At 35.6% G+C, this 7,220-nt stretch overlaps 1 protein-coding gene across 1 annotated transcript in view; it reads right to left on the reverse strand.

Moving 5' to 3' along the window:
- Positions 1-372: 372 nt before the first annotated feature.
- Positions 373-7,220, reverse strand: part of LOC106472469 (RING finger protein nhl-1-like) — an 18,439-nt gene continuing 11,591 nt past the window's right edge. Inside the window, exons 3-4 of the mRNA XM_013933122.2 lie at positions 5,189-5,410; positions 373-1,637 (exon numbers count right to left, since the gene is read on the reverse strand). Of these exons, the coding sequence (XP_013788576.1) occupies positions 513-1,637; positions 5,189-5,410 (1,347 nt within the window). The 3' untranslated portion in view covers positions 373-512. The remainder of the gene's footprint in view (positions 1,638-5,188; positions 5,411-7,220) is intronic.

Genomic DNA, 7,220 nt, shown 5'->3' on the forward strand with positions numbered 1-7,220 from the left:
TAGGTTCAGTAACAGAAAGTGGCTATCAACCTAACGTTTAGGTTCAGTAACAGAAAGTGGCTATCAACCTAACGTTTAGGTTCAGTAACAGAAAGTGGCCATCAGTCTAACGTTTAGGTTCAGTAACAGAAAGTGGATATCAACCTAACGTTGAAGTCAAGTTTGATATCAGAAATGTGTGAAGAATATGGTAGACGTGAAAAAATATAAACTAAAAAAAATGTCTTTCTTTTCCAGTTGATTTGATGTTTAACGTTTAATTTTTTATTCACTCTTAAATACTGGAGTTGCATTTAATCATTAGGTTCAATATATAGCACTTTCAATGAATTAAGAAACGCGTTAGACTTTAAAAAGTTGGGAAATTAACAGTGAAAGTGAAGTTTTATTGAAAAATAAACCAAAGTAGTTTCTCACTGCTTCTGTAAGTTTTTTAAATATTTCAACATTTTTACTAATAAAAGATTTATGAAATTTCTTGGTTAATAAGAACAACAATAGGCTTATTTGTCCTAAAATATTTGAACACAGTGATTTTTGAAGTCGGTTACTACAATATCATAATTATTTGAGATTGCTATTCCGGATATCCAACTGAACTGTCCGCTGTGACATCCTTTGGTGCCAAAGGAACGGATAAATCGCCCATCTGGTCGACAGATTTGAACGCGTCCGTTTCCACTATCGCCAACAAAGATGAACCCTTTGCTATCCACGGCCACACACTCTGGACGTATGAACTGTCCACGCTGAGTACCCTTCTGACCAAACGTAAATAGCAAGTCTCCGTTGGACGAGAAAACATGAATTCTATGATTTCCGAAATCAGAGACGACCACTCTTTGGCCATCAGGAGTGACGGCAATCCCTGTGGGCTCGTGGAACATGCTGCGCTGTCGAACACTCCCACCTTCAGTAAGAGATTTGACACCCATCTCACACAAAAATGCGCCCTCTTTATCGAAAACTTGAATCCTATCGTTGCAAGTATCACAGACGTAGATTTTTCCATTATGGTCAATAGAGATAGACTCTGGACTCCTAAAGTGTCCAGGAGACCTCCCTTTCGTGCCAATCTGCTTCTGGAATCTTCCATCTTTTTTAAACACGTGGATGCAATGCTTCCATTTATCTGTGACCAGAATTGTTTGCTCTGTCTGCGATAAAGCAATGCCGAATGGGCAAAGAAATTCACCAGGTTTTTGGCCCCTGGTGCCAAAAAAACGAAGATACTTTCCACTGTTAATATCAAATACGAGGACACGATGGTTGTCCATGCTAACAACGAATAATTCATTAGACCAGGGAGATACAGTAATACCAGACGGTCTCTGAAGCTGACTGGTGCCTAGTCGCGTTTTAGGAACAAAGGATTTTGACCTGTAAAGACGAGAATGTGCTTCAGCCCAATCTTTTATTTTAGGATTTTCTTCGTTCGTTGCTATCCCACCAGAGGGAAATGAGTGTGGTATATTAACATTAGAATCACTTTCTTTTTCTCCTTCTTCGAAAGATTCTTTCCTTACAGTAACTAAATTAAACGACTGAGGATCAAACGACATCTTTGTCTGACAACTAGAAGACACATCTGTTATTAAGTCTGAAGACTCGCGGTGTAGACCTAGAAAAATGTTCACCTATAAAAAATCCAAAATAAAAATCTATTAACTTAAAAGGTTTCCCAAATATTGAAACTATTATCGAGTATTTCTGTATTCTAACAATTAGTACCAAGAATTTCTAAATTCTATCACTATCTTATTATCTCATATAAAAAGAAACAATAAGCCATATGTTTAGGCTAGTATAGAGAAGCCGCCAATAAACGTACTACAGGCCTTCAAAAAACAATTCAATGTTATTAAATACGTGAAAAGTTCTGGAAACTTGTATTATCAAGTTATAAAAACACTTAAAATATTATTACTTGCATAAAAGACATCTGGTTTTTCTAGCTTTTACATGTGATTTTTAAATTATAAAGGACAATGTTTGAATTTTCTGTCAGGTATTTAAATTCAATCTGTTAATTAAACACTTTATCTATAACTGATTCCACAGAGAAATTGGTTCAGATTGTAAATACATCTGTATGTATGTTTATCTTTCTGTACTATTCCAAATGAAAAACTAACAAATCTAACGCTTACGTGTCAGCACCAATGCTGTAATTTTAGATGTCTAGTTTGTTTTCTGATATCATAGAATATTGTTCTGACATCGTCTAGTATTGTTATGAAAACATATATTGTTCTGACATCGTCTAGTATTGTTATGAAAACATATAATATTGTTCTGACATCGTCTAGTTATTGTTATGAAAACATATAATATTGTTCTGACATCGTCTAGTATTGTTATGAAAACATACAATATTGTTCTGACATCGTCTAGTATTGTTATGAAAACATACAATATTGTTCTGACATCGTCTAGTATTGTTATGAAAACATACAATATTGTTCTGACATCGTCTAGTATCGTTCTGAAAACACACAATATTTTTCTGACACCGTCTAATACAGTTTTGACACTGAGTACATGACATTGTTCTCAGATCGTCTAGTATTGTTCCGACATCATATGATACTGTTCTGACATTATATAACAAGAACAATAATCACGTAGTCCTTCAGATCAAATGAAATGTATCCATCGAAAATCGTGTAACAGTAATAAATAAAGCTATATACAAGAAAATACTTATCAAGCAGTACCTTTTATATTTACATACCTATATTTAGTTTGCCTCATTTTCCTGAGATAGGTAATTTGACATTTGACCCCTGTATTTAAATCCCTCATTAACCATTATTGCAAGGATATTTTAATATGTCACGAAGTCTTGTTTCAAGATGTTTTTTTTCTGTTAAAAACTATTTCAAAAATTCAAAACTGTGGATTTGGCAATATGGTAAATGATAAGTACATTCCGGTGTTCTTTTATATATTTTTTCAGTAGTAAAAAGCCAAAATATTCAAATACAATTATAATATGTATAAAACTGTATTGTAGTTAGAGAGGAAAAACATACTAAAATGACTTTTCATAATCATCTTACTTCCATTTGCAAAATATAAACCTCTCTGGATAAAACGTCAAGTTCGCCATTTTGTTTCTATCGGCCCAATTGTCCTTAAATTGCTATCAGAATAGTGGTTCTTTAACTATTTGACACGTACATCCAGGAAGAACTTTTTTTGATTCACGGAACAAGAACGTAAGGTTCGTTTAATCATAGGTTTCCAGTAACTGTTTGTTTGTTTGTTTGTAATTAAACACAAAGCTACACAATGGGCTATCTGTGCTATGCCCACCACGGGTATCGAAACCCGGATTCTAGCGTTGTAAGTCCGCAGACATACCGCTGTGCCACTGGGGGACTCCAGTAACTGATTTCTATCTACGTCATCTGTTGTTAATAAGAGCAATAAGTCTGAAATTAAGTATTCTCGTGAATCATTACTATGCTTTATATACGCTACAAAATCAAAATAGTATTGAGCATTAATGTCTAAACAACAAGAAACAAGAGTAATTTTAAGTCTGAGGAAAAAGTTTGATAACATAATGTAAAATGTTCAGTGTCTTGGACATATTAATCTTGATTCCTCGTTAACAAATGTAGATCATCATTGAGAAAACATAAAACAAACAAATGTTAATAAATAAATTTCTGACAAACAAAACTTTTATATTAAATTTTATAGTTAGATCCCAGGTTCTACTCATTCGAACTTTACCAACAACGAACAGCACCCTACTTACCTGTTACTATTATTCACACTTTGTTCAACAACTCTTAACTATAATTGAAACTTAAATGTTTAATTACTATTTATATTTGTAAAACTAATATCACCTGTTTTTGTTTTTTGAATTTCCCTAATTTAGCAGTGTAAGACTAGAGAGAGAAGGCAGCTAGACATCACCACCCACCGCCAACTCTTGGACTACTCTTTTACCAACGCATAGTGGGATTGACCGTCACATTATTACGCCCCCACGGCTGAAAGGGCGAGCATGTTTGGTGGGACTGGGATTCGAACCCGCGACCCTTTAGATTGCGAGTCGAGCGCCCTAACCATCTGGTCATCTAATATCATCTACTGGTTAAGTTTGTAACATAATACTTTCTTGAAACGTTACATATATTATCCTAATTTTAAAACAATAATGATTTGTCGGTAGTTACGCGTATGCTTCTCTAAATCTTTGATATGATGATCATTTCAAAAATTCAAACTTGAAAATCACCAGAGGGAAGGCGTCCCGAACCGCAACGTTGTGAACATTAAAACACATATTTATCATTAACCATTTTTTATGGTATCAGTTTTAACATTTTTTTCGTTATCTTAAGTTTCATCAGTGAATCCGCTTTAGGTATTGGTTTTCTTATATTTTAAATGAATTCAGACTTAATAAAAGATAGATTGCCAAACATTATAACAAACAACAACACTACCTACTGGTTAAACTTGTAGTACATACATTAATTACACATTATAACAAGCAATACCACCACCTACTGGTTAAACTTGTAGTACATACGTTAATTACACATTATAACAAACAACAACACTACCTACTGGTTAAACTTGTAGTACATACGTTAATTACACATTATAACAAGCAATACCACCACCTACTGGTTAAACTTGTAGTACGTACGTTAATTACACATTATAACAAACAATACCACCACCTACTGGTTAAACTTGTAGTACATACGTTAATTACACATTATAACAAACGATACACCACCTACTGGTTAAACTTGTAGTACATACGTTAATTACACATTATAACAAACAATAACACCACCTACTGGTTAAACTTGTAGTACATACGTTAATTACACATTATAACAAACGATACCACCACCTACTGGTTAAACTTGTAGTACGTACGTTAATTACACATTATAACAAACAATACCACCACCTACTGGTTAAACTTGTAGTACGTACGTTAATTACACATTATAACAAACAATATTACTTACTAGTTAAACCCCTTACGTTAAGTACACATTATAACAAACAATACCACTTACTGATTAAGCTTGTAATACATTGCAGAAAGCAGTCAACATATAATTCAGAACAAGAGAATACTGCATACAAGAAATAGAACTTGAAAGGAAAAAAAAAGAACGTGACACAAATTAAACAGTCACTGTACCTTCTCTGCTGAAGTACTTGCTTCATCAAACTTTTTATCAACAGCCTCTTGAATATTTTGAGCAGTGTTATCAAGTTTTTTCACTGACTCTCTCCAACTAGCGTCTTCATTAATCATAACCTGGTCAACGTTTCTCAGTAAACGTGTTTCGGTATCAAGGATTTTCTTAATGCGCTTGTCTGCAGCCTCGTGAATTTCTTCCTTTAGTTTTAATAAAGATTCCTGTTAAAAAATTTAAAAACAACATAAATCAAAATACCATTCTTAGCGCAATTCGTTTTATTAGGTAATTCGGAACAAGTAGGGTAAAGTGTCTTACTCAAGAACACAAAAACATAACGAGGACTGGCCTCGAACTCACATCCATCCAACTACGACTTTAAATCACGAAGCTGTCCCCACACAGTAGAGTACTCTTCAACTATTATTGTAGTGTTTACAGGAAAAAAAAAGGTAACTGAAGGAAAAGTGACATTATGGGTAATTTTGCTACGTTTAATAGGTCTTGGGTGTGTGGCTAAAGGATTAGGTACTAAATTAAAAATGTTAGAGCTAGGTATAAGAAATGACAGGTCTTGGTTTTAGGGCTAGAACTGACTAGTAGGGATAACAAGTCTTGGTTCTAGGGCTAGAACTGACTAGTGGGGATGACAGGTCTTGATTCTAGGGCTAGAACTGACTAGTAGGGATGACAAGTCTTGGTTCTAGGGCTAGAACTGACTAGTAGGGATAACAGGTCTTGGTTCTAGGGCTAGAAATGACTAGTAGGGATGACAGGTCTTGGTTCTAGGGCTAGAACTGACTAGTAGAGACGACAGGTCTTGGTTCTAGGGCTAGAACTGACTAGTAGGGATAACAAGTCTTGGTTCTAGGGCTAGAACTGACTAGTAGGGATGACAGGTCTTGGTTCTAGGGCTAGAATGACTAGAAGGGATGACAGGTCTTGGTTCTAGGGCTAGAACTGACTAGTAGGGATGACAGGTTTTGGTTTTAGGGCTAGAACTGACTAGTAGGGATGACAGGTCTTGGTTCTAGGGCTAGAACTGACTAGTAGGGATAACAAGTCTTGGTTCTAGGGCTAGAACTGACTAGTAGGGATGACAGGTCTTGGTTTTAGGGCTAGAACTGACTAGTAGGGATGACAGGTCTTGGTTCTAGGGCTGGAACTGATTAGTAGAGACGACGGGTCTTGGTTCTAAGGCTAGAACTGATTAGTAGAGTCAACGGGTCTTGGTTACAAAGCCAGGATTGTCTTGGTTCTGAGGCTAGAGCTGACTAGTAGGGATGACAGGTCTTGTCTTTGTTTCTATGGCTAGGACTTACTAGTAAGAAGACAGGTCTTGTACTTGTGGCTACAGGTCTAGATTTTTTTAGAAATAGTTCATAGTTTCAAGATCTGAGTTAAGTCAAAGGAAAGACAGGTTTTATTTCAAGGGTTGCAACTGATAAATAAGGATGATAAATCTTGCTTCCAGATAAAGAATGATAAATAAAGATGTTCTAACTAAAGCTATGGGTAATAGAGAAGGTTGCTTTTCGTTATGGGGCTAGAACCAAACACCAGCTAGATGTTCTGACTAAAGCTATGGGTAATAGAGAAAGTTGTTTTTCGTTATGGGGCTAGAACCAAACACCAGCTAGATGTTCTGACTAAAGCTATGGGCAATAGAGAAGGTTGCTTTTCATTATGGGGCTAGAACCAAACACCAGCTAGATGTTCTGACTAAAGCTATGGGCAATAGAGAAGGTTGCTTTTCGTTATGGGGCTAGAACCAAACACCAGCTAGATGTTCTGAATAAAGCTATGGGTAATAGAGAAGGTTGCTTTTCGTTATGGAGCTAGAACCAAACATCAGCTAGATGTTTTGACTAAAGCTATGGGCAATAGAGAAGGTTGCTTTTCATTATGGGGCTATAACCAAACACCAGCTAGATGTTCTGAATAAAGCTATGGGTAATAGAGAAGGTTGCTTTTCATTATGGGGCTATAACCAAACACCAGCTAGATGTTCTGAATAAAGCTATGGGTAAT

The sequence above is a fragment of the Limulus polyphemus genome, unplaced genomic scaffold (assembly GCF_000517525.1).
Source record: "Limulus polyphemus unplaced genomic scaffold, Limulus_polyphemus-2.1.2 Scaffold5355, whole genome shotgun sequence".
Taxonomy (NCBI): Eukaryota; Metazoa; Arthropoda; class Merostomata; order Xiphosura; family Limulidae; genus Limulus; species Limulus polyphemus.